The sequence below is a fragment of the Brugia malayi genome (genome assembly GCF_000002995.4).
Source record: "Brugia malayi strain FR3 genome assembly, contig: Bm_v4_ChrX_scaffold_001, whole genome shotgun sequence".
Classification (NCBI taxonomy): Eukaryota; Metazoa; Nematoda; class Chromadorea; order Rhabditida; family Onchocercidae; genus Brugia; species Brugia malayi.
Genome location: NW_025062479.1, coordinates 22,039,028 through 22,060,693, shown reverse-complemented (window position 1 = coordinate 22,060,693; position 21,666 = coordinate 22,039,028). Strand labels below are relative to the sequence as shown.

At 30.7% G+C, this 21,666-nt stretch overlaps 3 protein-coding genes across 4 annotated transcripts; all 3 read right to left on the bottom strand.

Moving 5' to 3' along the window:
* Nucleotides 1-1,441: 1,441 nt before the first annotated feature.
* Bm4209 (putative FAD-dependent oxidoreductase YEL047C, putative) lies at nt 1,442-7,492 on the bottom strand (the record flags this gene model as incomplete). 2 transcript variants are annotated; one of them, XM_043075728.1, is made up of 12 exons in its annotated part: nt 1,442-1,645; nt 1,924-2,040; nt 2,147-2,254; nt 2,481-2,675; nt 2,776-2,868; nt 3,166-3,362; nt 5,679-5,793; nt 5,890-6,019; nt 6,201-6,301; nt 6,506-6,640; nt 7,038-7,247; nt 7,466-7,492. In XM_043075728.1, the coding sequence occupies 12 exons, from the start codon at nt 7,490-7,492 to the stop codon at nt 1,442-1,444; spliced, it is 1,632 nt and encodes a 543-aa protein (XP_042931662.1). The 2 variants fall into 2 exon arrangements, with proteins under 2 accessions (XP_042931662.1, XP_042931661.1); XM_043075727.1 differs by having other exon boundaries at nt 7,038-7,175.
* A 1,810-nt stretch (nt 7,493-9,302) lies between these two features.
* Nucleotides 9,303-12,427, bottom strand: Bm9125 (uncharacterized protein; the record flags this gene model as incomplete). Its single annotated transcript, XM_001892414.2, has 11 exons — nt 9,303-9,350; nt 9,494-9,641; nt 9,866-9,964; nt 10,102-10,185; nt 10,304-10,401; nt 10,719-10,868; nt 10,953-11,102; nt 11,381-11,507; nt 11,639-11,857; nt 12,000-12,126; nt 12,400-12,427. 11 exons carry the CDS (start codon nt 12,425-12,427, stop codon nt 9,303-9,305), a joined length of 1,278 nt encoding a protein of 425 aa, XP_001892449.2.
* A 3,464-nt stretch (nt 12,428-15,891) lies between these two features.
* On the bottom strand, nt 15,892-20,643 carry Bma-abu-12.1 (Uncharacterized protein; the record flags this gene model as incomplete). The annotated part of the gene is made up of 9 exons (XM_043075726.1): nt 15,892-16,208; nt 16,477-16,693; nt 16,802-16,913; nt 17,183-17,403; nt 17,651-17,764; nt 18,063-18,244; nt 19,135-19,168; nt 20,027-20,136; nt 20,478-20,643. The coding sequence occupies 9 exons, from the start codon at nt 20,641-20,643 to the stop codon at nt 15,892-15,894; spliced, it is 1,473 nt and encodes a 490-aa protein (XP_042931660.1).
* Between the last annotated feature and the right edge of the window lie 1,023 nt (nt 20,644-21,666).

Genomic DNA, 21,666 nt, shown 5'->3' with positions numbered 1-21,666 from the left:
TATGTGAGCTTTTCGGTTTGAAACTCACTTGGCAAATCAACACAGGATTACAGTTGTTGTGTGTGTGTTGACAATTGCAACAAAATAATACCACCCAGATCTCTCGGTACCAAATCATAACCACAAATACAACCAAACTACCACCTCCACCACTAACACCCTCCCACCCACACTCACAGTGATACGAAATACACAATCACCGCCGCGCGCGACCACCCATTCATTACGTACGCGTATGCATAGTAAGCCATTCCAACCAAATTGTTATAAAGACACGATGAACAAATTGAGTGGTAGAGAGCCGCCTATTTGAATTGAGGGGATTCAGGGAGCTTTGCGCTTCTTGTTGGGAAAGTGGTTGTGGAATTATTGGAGACAGTCATTTCTAACATCTTTGTTTAGACATTTACCACATAAATCACTTAGAAGCAGTAAACATATAATCAGTTAGATCACACTCTAGCAATACTTTTAAGGGAACCAGTACAACATCTTAGGGTACAGTAGGTAGAAGTCTAATAAGAAAGAATCATTTATTTCCCGAAGAATTGGCAGCTTAAAGTCTCTTAAGAGTTATATGGAAACTACGACGATACAACAAGCAGATAGTATCAGTTTTCAAATTTCAATGTAATCTTTATCGAAAGATTGGACTAGAGCTGTAATTTAAGTTTGAAAAAGATTGAAGATTTAGGGACATGCAATACAACCACTATATGTTAAATACATATCATGATACAAAATTTCCTGACATCCCAGAAATAAAACTGCAACAAATGATATAGCAAGAAAAATCAAACAAATCAACGTAATGACATAGAAATTAGCTTGCTGAATGCAGACGTTGTATTCTTTCACATAATGAGAAAGTGTAAATCATAAATTTATTTGATGATCAATGCATATGAAGTTTATAAAATTTCAAAAATTAACTTTGGAACAACTTTCGATATAAACAAACTCAAACAAATAATTCCTCAATTCTCTATTTGTACTGAGAACAATTCTTATGTGAAACAATCGGCTTACATAACGTAAAGTTACGCCACAAAACAACCATTATAAAATATGCAACATAAAGGATAAAGAAACGTGCTATTCAATAAGATCATACATGCATTATAATGATACATAATAAATCGTGACCTCAATCAGTAGCGAAGCGCTAGTTTGCTCTTCCATGGATGATTCCATATACTTTGAAATGGTATAGAATGTACAATGAAAAATTAAGACGTGAAAATGTAATAAAGTCAGACTGCACAGTTTGAAATAAAAATAGGAAGAATTACCTGGTATAATATTTGTAATAAGATGATCCCAGAAAATGTGTCATCACAATATTTTTCAAATAATTCATATTAAAATTAAAAATGAATAATTAAAATTCCAGAGTTCTCACAACATATACAGAAGGACAAAAAATGACCTAACGAACGTTTTATAAATCAGTACGTGTTAGTGTTGCGTCAGAAGCTGAATAACGTATGTTAGCTGCATTGCGTCCAGCTATGCGTCCATAAACAACGCATTCAAGCAATGAATTTCCAGCTAATCTATTACGTCCATGTACACCTCCTGTAACTTCTCCCGCAGCCAACAACCCTTTGAATGGTTTTCCCGAAAATTCATTGTATACAGCTGCCTAAAAATAATACATCAACGTAAGAAATATAAGAAAAATTGCTAAAATAACTACAACTAAAACTCATTTTTTCATTAAAAAGTTTAAATGTTTCGAAATTACAAGAAAAATATTAAAGTCACTTAATCATAATATAACTCTACTGAAATCATTAGGATCTTTAGGATTCCAATTCGTAGAAACAATGAATTGAAATCCTAAAGAATATCAAGGAAAATTTTCAGTCCAGGACGTAGTTTCTTTGTGTAAGTAAAACAAAATCTAAATAGAGAAGTTACATCTTTATCAATTTTTATTCCTCCCATTGTGTAATGAATAGCTGGAGTGATAACGGCGACATAATACGGCGGATGTTTCAAAGCAACCGGAAAAACCTTCTTTCCAAATTTATCTTCCTGAAATAAATACTCAAAATGTGAGATTTCATAAAATCTCCAAAACCGTTACACTTGGCACTTCAAGGAAGTTCAAATTAAGTGAAGAAACGAAGCGTATTGTTACCTTAGACAAAGATAACTTAGTATATTCGTTATATTCATCCAAGGTTTCTTTTAGTTTTGACGATTGTATTCCCATATAATTCGCTGCTTCTTCCAAAGTGTCGAATTGCTACAATAGATGAAATCTTCCCACTAATTTACATTTTACAACACAAAATTTATCCATACTAGATTCAGCACAAAAATTAAAGAGTTCGCAAAAATCGGATAAGTGCTGACCATGACACAGTTTTTTGAAAATCGGTTAGCTACTGTTTAGTAGCAAAACAATCACTGAGAAAGAAAAAATCACTGAAAAAGAAAAAAGATGCTAATAATCAAGCTACAGCTTCTACCTTAAAAAAACCTTTAATTTTAGCATAGAAACCAAACGAAGCGCGGCCGAAATCTTCAACTGCCTGATCATCCATAACCATGAAAGCAGTATGAGCGCCAGCCTTCTCGTTTTTAGCGCAGAACTTCAAAATTTTATCGGTAACGTGATCGCGACGCCCCAGTTCATTCACAAACCGTTCTCCTTTGTCGTTTAACTAAAACTTTTTAAAATTCTTCTTGAAGTAAAAAAAAAAAAAAAAAATATAGTTACTCAGTTATCTACGATCAATTTTTCGATAAACCAAAAATATATACCAAAATGGCGCCCTTTCCCCTGAGAGCTTCCGCGGCAAGAAATTTCGTCGCTGCTGCTGGATCTTTCGGATCCACAAATGCTGTAGGATGGATCTAAATTTTATTTATAACTGTGTACTTGAGATTATTATGCAACATAGTTACTAAATTATAAAAAGTTATGTAGCAACAACTATCAGAAACTAAAGAGCTTGATTCCGTTAAACAGTAGAAAAAGTTTTTTCAATACTGGATGAAATGTAAAAAAACAGCGGTGAAAATAATTTTCCCGATTTTTTGCAAAATAATTTCAAATAGATTAATACTAATATAATAGCTATTAGTTACAAGAAGTGTTATCGTAAAAGCTATGAATGTTAAATATATGAACATAGAAAGTTTCCGTTTTACCTGGACATTATGCATGCCTACTAAAGCTGCGCCCATAGCACGAGCCATTTTAACTCCTCGTCCCGTAGCCCATGGACCGTTAGTTGTGGGAAAATCAGCTTTTTCTGGAGCAAATTCTTGCAATAATGAATCTTCTTTGGAATGATCGCAACTGAAACCACCAGTGGTCAAAACAACCGCTTTCCCAGATATTTCGTCTGAAAATTTGCATTTATTGAGTTGTTATCACGAAAGTTATATAAATCAGTTATAAAAATTTTGCCAGTATTAGAAACTCGCTCAGTTGTGGTTAGCTTCGTTTAATTGAGTTCCATCAGGAAAAACCATTTCTCTTATGTAATACGTTTCGTTATAAGACTTGAGAGTAGCATCTGAAACTTTAAAATAAAACTTTGCTTAGATTTCCACTTCAAATTTTGAAGTTAATGATAAGCAAAATTCAGATTATTAGAACACCATGTACCGAGAAATTGAAGAAGCAGTAGCATTTATCGCCGCCTATTTTTATTACAAGATGCCACGAAATCAAGTGAACAGATTTGGTGTAAAACTGGCAAATATATTATTAAAGTAATTTTTAAATAGCATGCTTAAAGATGCGTTAGTCGCAAATATTTTACATACTGACTTATTTTCTGAAATAATAATCAAAATTCCTAACTACCAAACTAAATTTCATTCCATCCCTCTAATTATAAAACTACCTTTGAATAATCCTCAGATCAGTATTTCATTATCTCAAAAAAAGGAAGTAAATTTAAGTAGTTGTCGAAAGATTATCAAGGAAGATGAAAGTAAGATGAATGAGGAAGGGAAGAAAAACAATTCAGAAAGATTAACTCGTAAAATGATCTTGGATATAAATGTCAGTGGAAAATTAGCTGTTGCTATTGTGGAAGCTTCATCAGTCTTCAAAACGACCCTAAAACAAATTGTGAATATTTCATTTTTAATATTTTAATAAAACTTTCACATCTCTTTTAGATACTACCTAACTGTCAATAAAAAAAATAAACAAGGAAATCAACTGGTTAGTCTCAATTCAATAAAATTATCATTGTAATGATTTAAAAGTTGCAGAGCGCCCTACTTCCAAACGCTGTACAACTCCATATCAGTGAAGGTATGGTAAGTTACAGTTTCCGAAATAATCTAATATGCCTATATCGAAGTGATGGTAACATGTATCACTACCATCGACGAGCTTATCACACCCAGCTACGACCACCAATTACTATTTTTATGGAAGATGATGACCATAAAATTTTCAAAGTAATTTTTTTTCGAAAAAAAAAAAAAAAGAAAAACCACTATCATATTCTTCACCACTGACATATTCGTCATTCATGTGTCAACTAGTAACCACTAAAATTTGAAAGACTCATTTTAAGCTTATCACAAAGGATACATTTCCATATCGGCAATATAATCACAAAAAAAATTATAACACTATGAACAGCATGCAATTACGTAAAGTAATGAGATCAGCATACTTTCGACATAAGAATCAGCAATTACCAGGACCAGTCAGATCAGCCAAGTAAGCAAATGAATAAATTCATATTTTTGCTAAAATTAATTGTTATTTTGGAAATTAATGATAAATGGTCAAAGATATGAGCATAAGCATAAAATGTTTATAGACTTTCTGGTAATGGCTTCCTGAATCCATCAATATCACCTAGTTATGGCCATCACTGGAAAGAAATGCAAGAAATGACAATGAGAAATAAACAAAACACTTATCGTTCTATAAGCTACAAAAAGCAAAACTTACACGCTCAACCAATAATGGGAAAAATTTCATATAATAGACAGGACAAAGAGAGTGATACCATGCGAAGAGACAGTGAAAGAAGTAAAAAATTTGTAACTGATGATGTTCTTCGTTCTTTTGGTGTTCTCGCTTCCGACTACTCGGTAAGTTTCATGATCAACAATTCAACAACAATATTTCCCATCCCTTCTAAGTTGTTGCAGTGATTTTATTAAGGAGTATGACACTTTCACGTTGAATACATCAGTCTCTTAATAACGTTATGCTGTTAATATTCGTTACGTTACTCAATTACTGAACTTCTCTATGCAATCTTATTCTTTTTAGCAATTGAAGATAGATTCGAATTAACAATACTATTACACTAATGATTAAAAAATATATAATATAACGTTACAATAAAGTAAAAACTACTCATTTATTCCAAATATGATAGAAATTCCACTCATTATTCTTTAATAATAAACTTCACAGTAGTCTCAAAAGACTGTTCCTGTTAAGCAGCTGTTAATTTAGACTTACATTGATTAATTAGCTGTTAACTTATCAGTCGTATTTTTTATTACAGCGTTATGTTAATCAAAGCAACTGCAGAGATGTCAATTCTCTAATTGCTTATATGAACTATTCTTTGAACATTTGAACCCAGTTATCACTTCAGCGGACAAAAAAAAAAAAAAAAAAAAAAAAATTAAAACAAAAACATTTTAATTTAAATTTGAATAAAAAATATTACCAATCTGGCTGCCATTCTTAATACGCACACCGGTCACAAAATCGTTCCATGTGACCAGCCCAACTACTTCGGTCCCCAATAATATGCGCACCGAAAATATTTTTAAATTCCAGCACTTATATTACTTCTAGTTCCATTATATTTTATACAGCTAAGACCAAAATCTGATGCATTTGTCTAAGCATCCACATTTCTATTCTCATATCTTTACCAAAATACGATATTTACAAGATACTACTTTTTCTGGATTGTCTTTTTCATGCATGCGAAGTTTTTCCTTCAGCGCTTTGATAATACTGACACCAACCGCTACTGGTTTGCCTTCCTTCGGTTGCGGTATCCTAAAATGATGCAATTTTAACAGTCATCTGAATCATAACAACGCGATCCATGTCAAAAATTGGAAAAAAAAAGTGGAAAATTCAATTGGCCTATTGAAAAAAATTCTCCAAAGCACGGAAAAAAAAGATGTTCTAAATAATAATTTCTTAAAACAAAACGCCAGCTTATAATTAATCTCACCAGTGTACTCTCTTAACTGAATGTCCACCACAAAGGTTTATGTCAGATAAGTTAACCCCATGATCGATGAGGAATTGTACGGCAGTGGGCGAATGGCGTACCTGTAACGCCATACTTAAATATTTAACACATTGTTCAAAATACGTAAGCCATAATCCAATGAGAATCAAACATTACTGCACATAGAATGAGATATTAAGTATGAATATAGAGTTAAACTAACTGGTTTGCTTTTTTTCGTTTCATTTGAAGTGAAATGAAAAAAAAGAAAAATAGCATAAAAGATCATTTGCAATCAGGCTTACTAATTGGTCAACTAATATGTGATCATTCTCGCGATCTCCAGCTGACATCGTATCGGAATAAAACAGTTCTGATGAGTCGTGTATTTGCCTAACACGTTGTGCTTCCGTATTACAAGCTGCTATTCCGCTTGATGCCTACGAAAAACATTTTTCAATGAGGAACATTTTTCTGAACATTTCTCGGAAATAACAAGTTTGAAATTCAACTAGAGAACTAGAGAACTGTGACAATAATTGAATAATATCAAAATAAAGATAAACATCAGGAGGAGATGGAGAAAATATTATTATTGTTTGGCCACAGAATACAGAATCCAATTCATCGTAGTTGATAGCACCATGAACCATGATGTAAGATACTAGCTTGTAAGGTATGCACTGTACGGTTATCTTGTTTGCTTGTTTCGTACAGTGTGTAACAATATAGAAATTATATATAAAGTGAAAGTTCCATTTCTCCATACTTCATATTCTAAATATATTTAATAAACAAAGCTATCGGAACTACCATTATCATGCGCTTAACGGTTACCTTTTGGCTGTTACCACCCAAATCCTTTTCACCTTCAACAAGAACAACATTTGCGCCATCGTGTATTGCCTCAAGTGTAGCAGAGAGACCAGCCAAACCACCACCAACGATAATAACAGGATCTGTGAACTCGGGTAACTGCAATTGTCGAATGTTTGCTGTAGTGCCAGAGTTGTTCAATGTGTTGTCACCACCAGCAATTACTCCTTCCTAATTTTCAAAGGTAATAATGCAATAGCACTTTTGAAATGAATTTCTTTCAATTAAGAAAGATCATTCGAACCGTCTGGCTATTTGCTTAGTGACTGCACATCGAAAGCAGTTTAGGGATCAAAGATACAATATTACTGTTGATACATGATTTAAACCATCCTCAGTGAGAAAGATAACTTTCAAACACCTCTAAAGACTAAACCAACAAATCTTACCTTAGTCAAAACAACCTCTGCCATCATCACCAGCAATAAATACGACAAAAATCGCATTCGTAATACAAACAATTTGGTGATAATGTGAAATATGCTGAAAACAACTTAAATTCAAACATTCGAAATTAATTAATAGTTCCTTTCTTTCCAACGCCTTTCTTTTATCAGATATAGAAAAGTAGAGACAATTCATCACTTAAGTTTAATAATCGATTCAGCAATACTGTCGTTCTAAATTAAGAATAGTTTAATTTAACAACGTTCATGCCCTCCTCCTGTCAGAGTTGTTGCTGTAAGGGAACTCTTCATAGATCTCAATCGTCAATTTCTGTTAGCAATAATTTTCATTAAAAATTTTTTTTCATCAACTCTGGACTTTACATGAAAATCGATCAAGTGGAAGGAAACCTTTAAAAGGAAACTTCCTTCAACGTAATTCAGTGATTAATAATAGAATGAAATGTTGTAGAAGAAATGAAAATAACAAGAAAAATGAATTGATGACAAAAAAACATCGACCAGTTCAATAATCTAGCAAAAAAGGGCATTGTATTCCATCTCAAACGCTTTTACGAATAACAAAACGATCTTCTCTAATTTTTCAATAAAAACTAAGCCGATAAAATGTATGTAATTGGATCAAACAACTTTATCTAAGTTATTAGTATACTTAAATTGTGATTCAAGCAATAAAACTTGTCCCAACAAACATCTGGCATGATATTTATAGATTTCTCAACCAATGGAACCTTTTCTGAAGATGAATACACTTAGAAGCAAGGAATGAATTGCCCCCAAACAATACCATTAAAATTTGAAAAGTTCACGGAAAACTGAAGGATGGCTAACACCATTTTTTTCTTCACTTTTCTGAAATGTTCCGATCTATTCATTGAAAATACAATACAACTCTGTAATAGAACTGTACTAACTTGGGAAACGAACAAGTCAGAATCAATTTTATGGTTCTAAGGTTACAAGCTTTCGAAAAATAAGAGCACAAAACATTAGTTATTAAATGAATTAGACAGATATTATTAAGCAGTTCAAAGAAACAGTGATAAAATATTGCAAATTGTGTCGGAAGAACCGAAAAGCTGAAAACTCAGAAAAGATGCATTCCCAACCGGCTTCAGAGTATTTTGAATAATCAGTATGACGTCTTGTACCCAAACGCTACGAACATTTTTATCATTAGTTTTGAAGCAATACTATGGTATTCTAATCTGAAATACAACTTTTCTGCATTGCACAGTATACCTTACTTTAGCAATTTATGAATGCTTTAGAAATTTATCAGAAAGACAAGAAAAGGCATTCCAATAATAATAGCGATTTGTTACAGGAATTCCAGTGGTGTACAAAAGAATCAAAATACAATAGACAACCATACCATAGAATATATAGTACCAATATGAAATAAACAAACTTTTGAGCAAATCAAGGAAAATACATATACAATTTTCTTTAAATTAATATGATAATAAAATTGCAGGCAAGAACTAAGAAGTTCTGGAATGAATCAGAAATGAATTCTAAAAAGAGAAGCGATATGTAAGTGAAACGTGAAAAATTGTTCCAGCTTTGCAGAGAGAGAGATGAAGTGAAATAAGAATAGAACTGAAATAAGAACAGTAACCCAAAAAAAGAGAAGGGAAATCTATTATAATATGGAAAGTGATTTGAAAATATCGAGTATAAAATTAAAATTAGAACAATTTGGCAAAAGAACGCCCGCTAAGAAAAATGAGCAAATAAAGAGCCAAAAAAAAAAAGGTGAAAGAAATCTGCAACATGTGTATCAGTATCCAATCAATTTCATTAATTCAGTTAACAATTACTCGTCTTTTTTCATCTGTGCAGCTTTACCCGCTTCACTCGATTCCTCAAAAAATTGAGATTAAGATTAAATCCACAAAAATGAAAAACAAAAAACAAAAAAAAAAAAACATCTCTAATCTAAACTTACAGTCCACAGAAAAAATAATTCATTTTTAATAATGACATTTTAATTAAAATCAACAGTACCTCTGGACCCGTTCTCTGTTCACTGACTGAATCGCCATCTTCGTCCAGTTCCATAGAAGGAGGAGGCATTTTGGCTTCAATTGCTGGATCAACAAGAAGACGAGGGGGAAAACGAAAGGAAAATGGATTCGCCAATTCCGGAGATTTACTTCAAATGATTTGGTATATTCATCACAAACCACTTATAATGCAAGACGGATATATTTCTCTATAGAAAAATCATGCATCTGCTAATCTTCTGTTAGAAAACCAATCGCTTTGTGTTATTTATTTAAAAAACGAATTAAATTTTATAAAAAATAAAATCTAGATATAGTATGAAGTTCTGCTAAGATTAGCAAAAGATTAATACAACTTTAAAAATACTCTTACACTGCTGATTCCAAGGAATTTGCCGAATTTTCCAATGCAAGTGGAGAAACACAACCACGACTTATAATGTGAGGCTGATGACAAACTCGTTTCGCTACACTGCAAATTAAATAATGTTTTTAACAGTCCTTTTTCATTCTTAAATAATTTTTTTTCTTGATAAATAATATTTTTTTAAACAATTTTCTTTGTTATAATTTAAATGAATAAAAGCGAAAGAAAGTTACCGCGCTTACCGTTGATCAGAATCCAATTCACAACCAGCTGAACTGGTATATCTACGTTTTATTACTTGACGGACGGCTATAGGACTCAGACTTCTAGAAATAATGAAACTATATAGTCAGTCCAAAGTCATATGTACTTCACTGTTAAAAGAAATAAAAACAAAACATGAAAATTTTACATTAACTTTTTAAATAGAACCAATATGTATACCGCATTGTATGTCGTGTAGGACTCGGTGTTGGACTTGGACTAGGAGAATAAGTGATGTTGTTGCGAACAACCTGTTGCGTGGAGGGCGAATAACACTGCTGAAGTGAAAATTTTAACTTTGTATGCTCTCCAATGCAAAATAAAAACGTAATGTAACTTCAAAATTCATCCTATGAGAACAATAAAATGACTCCACAATCACGCAAATCACATGACAGGATAACTGTTCTCATAAGAAACCTAACAAGAAGTAAATCATGGATATGATCCAAATTCAGAACCATAGTCTCAAATGTGATATAGCGACGACTCAATTAAATCAAGCTTTAAAGATATCTTCTGCTCCTCCACTAGTTATTTCCTTGCAACAAAATTTTATAGTCTTGATATACTTAAAATTTTCAAACTAAACAACCTTCTGTATATCAACTGATCGTGTCGGTGATGGTGAACAACTGTGCGGGATAAAAGCATTCGTTAAAACAGAAATTGGTTCCGACAGGGAATGTGTTCTCTTTCGTTCTCCACTACCACCGATACTAAAATCATCGAATCCCAAAGACACCTAAACCAAAGGTTAGAAGAAATATGGATGAGCAAATACATATATAATGAAAACAATATTCGTTCAATGATCTAACATCTCTACCTGCTGAGCGAATTGCATTAGTCTTTCATGGGCAAGTTCGCTTTCAATTGAGCAATTGCTTTCTCGACGTATATTTGCAACACGTGAATGCGAAGGTACAGGATGACATGCTGGTGATGATCGTCCCGAAACGCTGGGCGATGGTGTGAACTATAAGCAGCCCAGAATAATTTTATCGGTCGTAAAAAAAAAATATAGAAATTGAGAAAAACTGATAATACAATTGCCATATATTTGTAATAGTAATACATTTTGTATTATACTTGTAACAGAAGAAATGCAACGACTTGTGAAGTAATTTAAGGAGGTTAAATATCATTCATATAATAATTTTAGTTATCGCTGACAATAATTCACAATTTTATGACAATTAACATAACACAATGATGCATTTTCAATCCTTAATTTGTAAGTAATCGAATGCTTACAGTACGTAGCAGAGAAGTTTTTCGTTCTGGTTCATTTCCACTTCCAGTAATACTATTGAGTGAACGCCATTTAATTCCGCTTGATTCAATAGTGCTTTGTCGTTCAAAACGAAAATGTCCACCAAAACTACGCCAAGAAAAAGGAATTGCATATTTTCATATAATATAAAACATGAAATTCTGGATACAAAATATTCAACTTAAAAAAAATTTTGAAAGGACTTTCTGCAATTCAACTAGGCTCATTTTAATGTTTACCTGTTACTACTACTATCTTCTGCAGTTACATCGTCATCACTTGCGCTATCGGGAGCACAAGACAGGCGAATGCGTGCTGCACCATCTTGTTCGACCCTTCCATTATTATTGGTTCTTGAAACACTTCGACATCCTCCATTTAAAAGTAGGTTAGGAGAAATAGCATTTGTTGTTACTGTTGGCAGCGACAATGCATTTTGTTGATTTAATGATGAACACCTGAAATTAGCACTAATCTGCTAATAAATTTGAACAAAATATTCAAGTATGTAAACATCATGCAAAAAGAATGAATTTGTCCGCAAAATGTTCGTCCGAAATTTAACGGTGAACATTTTTTTGTTCTGCCCGAAAAACTTACGACGAATGCCTTGATAATGATGAAATATCAATTTCCGATTCACTAATGTTAGAGGAATATGGTGAACTCTGCGCTGAACAAGCAGGTGAATTCTGACCCGTAGATGTTGAGAGTTCACATCTCATTTCTGCAACAGAAGACGGAAACTCCTTCAAATAACCGTAACTATCCAAAAATGGCTATGAAAAGGGTGGTGGCTTTAATTTTTTTGAGGAAATAATGAGATTCACTACATTGTGTAAATACTCAAAAGCTACGAATTTTGCACTGAATCAAATATTCATATCGCATTTTAGATGTAATCCTGCTAATTCACAATGTGATTGACACTTCTCAACACAACACGTCGAAAAAAGAATGTACACTTTGTAAGGCCAGAGCCAAATAATTCAGTAGATACCTGTAGATCCGAAATTGATGTCTCCCATTAATAATTGATATAAACTAATCTCACAACCAATTCAACGATTTAATACTTGAATTTGTCGAGATGTAAATCTGAAAAAAAAAAGATAACAAAGTAGGACATAGCAATGATGACAACACGAAATTATACTCGTAATAACCGATGCAACAAAAAATTGAAATTATGAATTTTCTAAAAAACAAAAAGGATGTTGCTCGTTACCTCATAAAGATATACATGATAGCTAATAATAATAATTCAGAATAATTGTATGAAAAAAGAAAAAAGTGATTGAGAAGACGTAATCGTGATGTATAGTTATGTGTAATCGTGATGTATAGTTATGTGTAAAAGTAATGATTAGGTTTAAAATTAGATTTTTTTTTAAAGATACGATTAGATTATTTTGGAGGGAAATACCAGTAAAAGGTAAGTTCTGGACAGGTAAAAAGGGTTAGTCATTAATGATACAATTACCATTGAAGCTACTTGTACAACTCTCTTAGAGCTGCAACAGTCAACAATTATTGAGTGGAAGTAGTGATTTCAAATCTGACCTCGTTTTGACCGCGGGAATTCTGGTAGGTTCCTCGTGGAACTCCTGGTGGGTTAATCGCGGGGATTCTAGCAGGCTGAATGACAAGGAGAATGCCTAAGGAGAACGAGCAGTCTTTTTTTTTTCTTTTTTTTTAAGGGGAGAGTTAGCTTTGATGAAAAATAAAATTGGCTATAAGTGAAAAACTTTTAAATCAAATTTTAAATTTGAAGTCATACAATTTAATAGAGTTGTAATATTAAATAAAATAATTCCAGATAAATAATTATAGAACTGCCCAATTACTTTCTCCTTTCTTTCTTTTTTTTTTTTTTTTTTTGAAATTTAAACGCTTAATTTATTCTGTTTTTATTCTATCTCTTGGTCTGTTCTGATCACTTAATTCAGTTTTGTCTGAGTTAAGGAATAATTTCAGGTGAATTCGGAGATGTGCAAATGGAAATAGTTTTCGAGACTTTATTATAGTGGCATGAAGTGATGTTAATAGAAATTCTATCAAATAATGAAGAAGGAGAAGGATGTGAGAGATTAGATTTGCTTCTTTTACTAAAAGCCCGATAATGTCTTTTAAAAGAAAAAAAAAATTCTTCGTTTCTCTAGAATCTTTCGAAAATAAATATTACAACTTGGCAATTTGTTGTTTATGATTAATTTATGTATAGTGTTAGTCAGTTATCTGTTCGAAATCAATTGAATGTGCTAATAAAATGAATATTGTAAGTGTAACTATTAAAAGACAAAATCTAAAGCTGTTATACTGATGATTTTTTTCAGGCAAATTAATAAGCTTAGAGTAACAGAAATCTGCATTGACATCTTTAGTTTGTATTAATTTTTTTCTGATTTTGAAGCAATCATTCAAAAGATACCTTACAGATACCTGAGATTTATTAAGAAGTAGTAAATAGTAGATGAGTACATATTTCGATGCATTATGTCTTCCGTAGGTTTTGAGCTCTAACCATTCATTATGTCCGGTTTCTTTTTTAACTGATCAAAACAGGAAAGAATAGCGAGAAAGAGAATCTTAAATACAAATAACAAATAAAATAGAAACAGAAGAAAATGACTAGCTGTGGAGGTGAAAAATGTTGAGAGCAATTTTTATTGATAATTGTGAGGGATGTGTTGAAATCGGGTCATTTATGATAAGTATGTCATATTCTAATCCGATATTTCTTGAGCTACTCAACAAACATCTTTTCTCAACACTTATTCCTTTTTCATTTTTCAATGATTCATCAGTGGTTGAATCGAAAACCAGAATTTAGGCAACTAATTTTTAAACTTCAATTTACATTACAAATTGAAGTTAGCTATTTAAAAAAAGATTATTAAGAATAGGATACATGAAAAGGTAATAAGTCAAAAGATGTAAGATTTTATGATTAAATCAATTTTATTGCTATTTCACGTTGTCATTGTTGTTAGATTCTTATCAAATCCAAATCAATACATCATGTAATAACTGCAGAACATTACAGGCGCAACATTTATATCATATATTCATTTTATAATTTGAATATCGAAGATAGTAACAATAATTATATTTTGTAAAAGCAATTAAAAAATGCGAAAGGTATTTAAGCTTTTATTTATTTATTTTTTTTTTCTTTTTAAGCAACAATAAATTCTATCTAACTTTTATTATATCTAACAGCAGTTCCAGCACAAATGTTTCTTTATTTTTCCTTCTCCTGTAAATAAATTTTAAAAAATACCATAGAAAGTTTTGCTTATCAGTTATTATCGACTAATACTTAAAGGAGGAATATGTTCCACTTATTTACGAGGGAAAAAGATGCATTACTGGATGACTGATTGGAAAAGGCACAAAAAATAGTGTAACATCAACGTATATTAAATAACTTAAGATAATTTAAAAGATTGTTGAAAATATTTAAATATTAATCGTTTCGAAATGTTGAAAGTGTTGAGTCATAAGTGGTTGACAAGTAGACTTGGAAAGAAAGAATGTCATTCGTAGGAGTGAATAAAAAGATAAAGGTAAGAAAAGAAAGGTGAAATGACCAGAGTGTTAATGTCTGGTAAGATTGTCCCATCTCTTAAAGATTGAAGTAGTAAAATAGATAATTATGAGAGAGATAATTGTTGAGAAGATGTGATCGACTCAATCTTCTAAGCTTTTTTGTGACGCTAATGCTTAGCTTTAAGCATTCTTCCATACTTGCTATTAGGAAATTCGTTTCAGCAGTCCCTTTTCATTTCACTTAACGAATAATTAATGCAACTTTTGTTTGCACATATGTATATATGATATTAAGCTAAGATTTTTTAAATACAAAAGAGCTAAAATTTAAAATACATAAGATTGTGTATCGGTGCTAATATGAAGAGAACAGAGCAAAGAAAAGATGAAGTGATCAGGACCTTAATTCCTTCATTTATTACTCTAATAATTCATAACAGTACTATTGCTTAATGTCTTTATTCTTTTAGATTCAAAGGTCAGATTTAGAATCAGGTATGGCTTAGCTACATTTCATTTTATCTAGTTAAAATCCAGCATTTTTTATACATCTACTATCGATCTCAGTCTCTCTCGATTTTCTTTAAATTCAAAAAATCGATTCAATTTGCTACAGCCATACTTTTACCAGCAGTTATTTTGTCAGAAATTGGCAAACAGAGTCTAGCTTTTTACTCTGTTGTCTAGACGGTTATCTTGTTTCATTGCTAAAACTGTTGAAACCATTAAATATTACTTTCATAGTGCTAATTTTCATTATTGATCTGCCACAATGTTCATTTTTAAAATTGATAAATTTAAAATTTCTATATTTATAATTCATTTTGAAAAACAATGAACAGATTGGTAACACGTAAACACCTAACAAATGCACAACTTTTTACAAATAATTTTATAATGAGCCAATAATATAATAATTATCACAGCCAATTAGCAAGTTTTATGATGGATTTCGATTATAGAAAGGTAAGATGAATGGATCAGCGTTTGAATTAAAATATGAATTCGACTCTCCTAGAATATATTTAGGATTCTGATGAGTCCATAACCCATTATTAGTATTACGACCTTCTAAACCGGACATGTGTGGCGGGTAGGATTTAATGACATTCATAGGTTGCGAATAAAGTGGAGGTGGAAGTGTGGGAGTTTGAAAAATTCCGGAAGCTGGGGCAGTTAAGAAAATTTCCGATTGTCCATATGGATTCAAAGCAGTCGGTTGCAAAAACTGTTGTCTTAGGACAGCTGGCTTTTGCTCTGAAAGAGAAATTTTGTTATTAAATACTTCTGAAAAGAAAAAAAAAACTTTTTTGTCAGCTGAACTTTTGTATGAAACTCAATTCATTACTATAAAAAATTTTTAAGAATTCTTGAACAAAAGAGAAAATTGTACTTACTGGTTTCAAAAAATCATCAAAAGCTATTTTCTCTCAGACAGATTAACTGTCAAGGAATCATACACTATCATAATTGCAATTAATAAATAACAGAAATAAATTAAATATGAATTTTTGTCAAGAAATACTTGTTAAGTGAAGTTGCTGAATTGCTCTTTCATTCATCTTTACTTCTAACTGCTTTGGCTTCTCTATGTTAGCTGCAGTATGAGTAGCACTGGTGACAAACGGTAATCGTGCTTGATATGCTATACGACGAGGATATTTCCTGGGACGATAAATAGTTGCCAATGTTGAATTGATTCTAGGTTGTCTGCTTGGTTGATATTTGATCATAGCTGCTCTCTAGTAAATAAAACAATTATCTGAAGTATTTCTTGTCATTTAAAAATTTTAAATTTCCATTGAGTAATAAATTTGCTACTTTGTGAATATAAATAAAACAGTGATTACTGCTCTTGATCTTGAAGTAGAAGATGGAAGTAGATCATTATCTTCGTTATCGATGACATCACCTGTTTCTATATGTCGGAAAGTTATTGGCGGAGCAGTGATGAAAGTTTTGCTGTAAATGAAGTGCAATTTTAGTTTAATTTTAAAATTAAAATTTGACATTGTACCAACATAATTGCTAGGTCTTTAAAATATTAATTCTCTAAATGTCGAAGATACTTAGTGTCAAAAAAAGACAACATTGACATTATTGATGAAGAAAACATTTAGAATACTGAAATGAATGCCTCGAAAAACTCTTTGAATGTCAATAAATGCTTCAAGAATTGGAGAAGCGATAAAGAATTTGAAAATTGAAAGAATTGCAAATAAATTAACTGCCTTGTCTCGTTGTTTATTTGTTGAAGTGTTGTAGCATTAGTGAAAACAGTTCGAGATTCGGTTGCTGTTGATTTGACTGATTTTGATCTGTTCATTCTTTCTTCTTCGAGCATTTGTGTCAACTCACTTAAGTCATTTCCTGTTATGTTACTTTCATGTAACAATGTAATAAATCGTTGTAATTTTGCTAATTTCTCTTCAGTGAGCTCTAATTTTTTATCCTGAAAATATCTGCAATTCATTGTATTCTGTAATTTTAATAAATGATTTTATGAAACATATTTTTTCATAATTTTTTTTAAGTCTTCAAAGACTGTTTACTGCTTGTTTTTTTTTTTTTTTAGAACTTTGCAGAAGATTAGAGAGATCACATAGAAATTGAGTTAATTTGATTTTTGAAAATTTTACTAAAAACAAACCGTTCTTTCATGTTCATGATTATTACTGTTAAAATTTATTCATACTAACCGCTTCAGTGTTTTCTCTATTTTCAGAACGATTAATCTCTTCTCCGTTTTCATTGACGCTAATTACATTCATAGTATTTCGGTTTTCTTTTTCGTTTAAATTATTCGTCTCTTTCTAAGTAAACAATAATTAAAATAAATTTATTTTGACATGAATTTTATTATGTATTATGAATAATTAATTATCAGTATAGACTTTGGATGAATAATAGACTATGCGATAATAGAACGGAAATAATTGTACTGAATGGTTGCAAAAGCGTAAGTTGACTTTCACTTCCGGAACATAAATAATAAGTTTAAACTTCAAATGATAGGATAACTATCAATCATTTCAATTCGTTCCTTCATTTTTAACAATAAATAGCTTTCATCAATTATACAAAATTTTCAGCTGAAAAAGCTTCATTTACCTCTTCCGGAAACAAAGTAATTAATGGAGTTTCAGTTGAAACAATTCTCTCAGTTGTCATATTATTAGCATTGATTGGAATAAGACTTTCCGGTTTCGCAGTTTCTTCATGATCATAGTCACTAGGTGCCGGTGCAGGAAAATTAATGCCAAACTGAGAGTAATCGGGTTCCAGTCTATTTCCTGGAATGGTTTACATTTCTTTCGTCTTCAAAATCACCTAAATGTTGAAAGGCAAGTGCATTTATTTAGCTACCAAAATTAATTTTTTCTTTTTCGAATCAAGTAGAATTATTGGAACCTCAACTTCAATTTATTTGCAATTTTAATTTTTTCCACGTTCATCATTTTTTGCTCGAACAGTTTGATGTTTAGGACTTTGACATTGTCATAATAGGATTAAAAATTTGTGAAAACCCGAAACTGACAATTCCGGAAAAGAACAGGTTATGGAGCAATAACGTATTACCATCTACTCTCCTTTTTATTTTTTCATTCTTTATTTCTCAATCTTTTTATCGTTTTAAATGATGAATGAGTTTTACGCCTCCCACACACTCATTTTTACGATATAATGAATTTGACACCTAATTTTCACCGAGAACTAATTTTCCTACTACTTATGGAAATTTCAGAAAATTCTGTTATATTTCTCCAAGACGTGTTCGTGATTTAACTATCATTACGAATATTGATATATTCATTATTAATATATTTGCTTTTTGTTCCAGTTAACAACCACTCGGTTCTAGAATTTAAAAAATCGAAATGGAAGAAAACGGAAAACTGTAATTTATCCTTTTTGCTATTCTGGTTACTTTCGAGGCCAGCAAAACATTGATAGTGGCCAAGATAAATGCTTTAAACCAACAAACGAACCGGATGATTTCCATTTCCGGTCAATAAATTTCAAATGACAAGAGTTAATATAAATTAATCATAAATCTTAAAGACAAAGGTCAGCAATTTTTGTTTCAGAGCAAACAAATATCATTACTTTATTATGGTACAATTAAAAAGTATTTAAATTGGAAATGGAAATAAGTAAATAAAAATTGAAGTAATGTACGTACCAATCAGTGTTCTCTCTTGAATTTCCCGATTAGCCTAGAAAGAAAGCAATATAATTTCTCATAAAAGATCCACTTTTGCAAGAGTTTTTTTTTTTTTTTTTTTTCTTTTGAAAAGACTAACAATAAATTCTACGACATGAAAGACGGATTATAGTTTTCCGCCACTTTCATACATTTAATGGCATCTTTTTTTAAAGCCGGAAATTGAAATAAAATGTATTTTAAAAAAATTTTCTGAATAATTTTCAAATTATTTTGTGGAAAATTATTGATTTAAATTGTAGCAGCTACTGTTAGAGAGAAAAACACTGTATAAAATTTTTGATTATTATGAGAAACAAACAATAAAACCTCAAAAGAGAGGACATGATAAGGTTAGACTTTACTTATCGCTATACATTAGCATACTCACTGGTATAAATTAACTTTATCATAACTTTTTGGTATACATGAATGCAAAATATAATGGATGACATTTATTTCTTCTTTATTTTAAGTAAATATACCTGAATATGAGAGAACTCTCTTTAAGAATTAATTAATGGATGTTCAAAGTATCTTCAATTTAAAAGGTCAACCAAAAATTAAAAAAAAGAAATCAAAAAAAAATTGTTTTTTTCTTTGACTTTTTCCTATTTTCATATTTTATTATTATGCAAAATTGTGTTTAAATGCTTTTTTTTTTTGCTAATTTTGGACTTTTTACATTTCAGTTATTTTAATTTAAAAATTTCATTTTTAGTCTCACTGACATTTTTATGCAAATTTTTTAAAAATTCAATAAATCAAAAAAATATTTTTTTGCTAATTATTACTAATTACAGTTACTGTGAAATACTTTTTCATTTCTTGCACCCCTTTTACAAAATGAGAAAATTAGAAATGAACTTACATTTCTAGCTTCTTCAACAACTTTATTAAACCATTTTCCTTCTGCAGCCTGATTCAGGATACCAACACCGGTACCTGTTAATTGTAATGCACCTTGAGCAATTTGATACACTGAAAAAAAAGGAAGAAACGAACATTGTAACAGATTATTTCTGTTTTATGTGTTTATCATGATTATTACTCTAAGATAATCATTCGTATCAAAACAAAATAAATCATATTTAACCTAAAAAATTATGCATAACAATTTAAGAGTACTCTTTTAAATATCAATTAAATATGTCAAAAATTTTATGACAAATTTACTACATTCATTGGTAAGTAAAAAATAATTTTATAAACTATTACTAGTCAAAAAAATAATGCTCGAATTCATCTTTGAGATATTTTGTTGAAGTGAAATTTATCTAACAAGATGAAACATTTTCATTATTGTGAGAAATAAAACAAACATGTTCCAATTTTGCCGAGAAGACCTGAAGCAGCTCCAGCTAAACCGCTAGCTGCACTGCCGAAAAGTCCTGGTGTAAGAGAATCACCAATAAGTGATGCTATTTCACCGTATTGACCATTTGTTTGTCCTGTTAGAAGTATAATAATTGTCACCACTGAATACATTTGTTAGAAGAAGCACTTTTCCTATTCACACATTATTTTGAGCAAATATATGAATGATGGAAATGATGTAAATAAATAAATAAATTTTAGTGATAATTCTCTCTCTCAATAATAGTTTAATTCAGATAATTGCAACAATATACTTGATGATAGATTGTTTGAATAGAAATTTGTAATATCATAATGAATATGATTAGAAATATTGATAGTTTGAATATAGATAGTTTGAAGTCAATATTTAGATGAATGGTTTAAGTCTTGAACAAATATTTTCGAGAATTAGATTAGTAAATAGCTAAAAAGTTTAACAGAACCAGATTGAAATAGATGAAAAGTTAACCAGGAACTAGATTAGATGAGATCAGATTGGTTAATTTAATACAACCAGAAAGAATGAAACGATGGGCTCTTTTGAATAGCAATTGTAACCGGTTTAATCATATATTTCGATTCACCATCAACTCCACCTCATTTCTGTCCTTACACTGACCAATAATATCCGTCTTTTCATTCATTATCATCATTAATTGTCATTGTTTGAAAAATGTCTTTCCCCTTTTTTTTTTTCTTTTTTCTTATTTGAAAATTCAATCGAATAAAGCAATTGAATTCTGTAAAGGATAAAGTAACTTTTGAATAATTGAAATGTTAATGATAATAAAAAAAAAGGATTTTTTTTTTTGATTTAAACTTGAAATTAGTATTGTAAGTCTTATTTCCATAACATTATGAACGATGTTTTTAATTTTTAATAAGAAAAATTAATTAATGTTATTATTAATTAACACTAATTGCTATGCTATTATCACTCCATTATATGTATTAAAAAGGAAGAATTTTAAAAAAAGAAAAAAAAATTTTTTTAGCTGATTCATGTATGGACAAATGGTACACTTTTGTATTATTATCAGAGAATAAATTCAAAATTTCCTTTGTTGCTTCTTTTCCTTTTCTCTTTTTTTTAAACCGGTTATAAGACTTGAAAATTAAGTCAATGTTGCATGATGAAAAAAAAAAAAAAGA